Here is a 357-nt window from a genome sequence, read left to right as displayed (position 1 = left end):
AACAAATTCGCATAATGTTTTAAATTCATCCTCGTTAACTATGTCTTGCTCTACGCTGGACACGGGCATAATCGTCATCGAAACAACGCCCACAATTAATCCCAGTAACTTTTTCCACAGTTTCATTACCCTTCCTTCAATTACCTTTCTAAAAGGATAACACAAACAACGAAAAAAAACAACAACATATGTCTACAACTTCATTTTCCAAATGAACCGTATACACAACCTACTCAGAAACACTTCTAGTTTGTAAATACCTTTTATTATCGGCGCGTTACACTAAAGGGAACTATAGCTCTTTTAGAATATGTATCCGGTTTCCTTTTTTTTTAGCATCATAAGTTGAGGGAGGTT

At 35.6% G+C, this 357-nt stretch overlaps 1 pseudogene across 1 annotated transcript in view; it reads right to left on the bottom strand.

Annotated features, from left to right (window-relative positions):
* TEOVI_000369500:pseudogene overlaps positions 1 to 144 on the bottom strand; it is a 996-nt pseudogene extending 852 nt beyond the window's left edge. The window contains exon 1 of the mRNA in view: positions 1 to 144. This exon is cut by the window's left edge and continues 24 nt beyond it. Within this exon, the coding sequence occupies positions 1 to 144 (144 nt within the window).
* Between the last annotated feature and the right edge of the window lie 213 nt (positions 145 to 357).

The sequence above is a fragment of the Trypanosoma equiperdum genome (genome assembly GCF_001457755.1).
Source record: "Trypanosoma equiperdum strain OVI genome assembly, contig: ctg_794, whole genome shotgun sequence".
NCBI classification, from domain to species: domain Eukaryota; phylum Euglenozoa; class Kinetoplastea; order Trypanosomatida; family Trypanosomatidae; genus Trypanosoma; species Trypanosoma equiperdum.
Note: the sequence above shows the minus strand (reverse complement) of the source record. Positions and strands in the feature narration are given on the sequence as shown.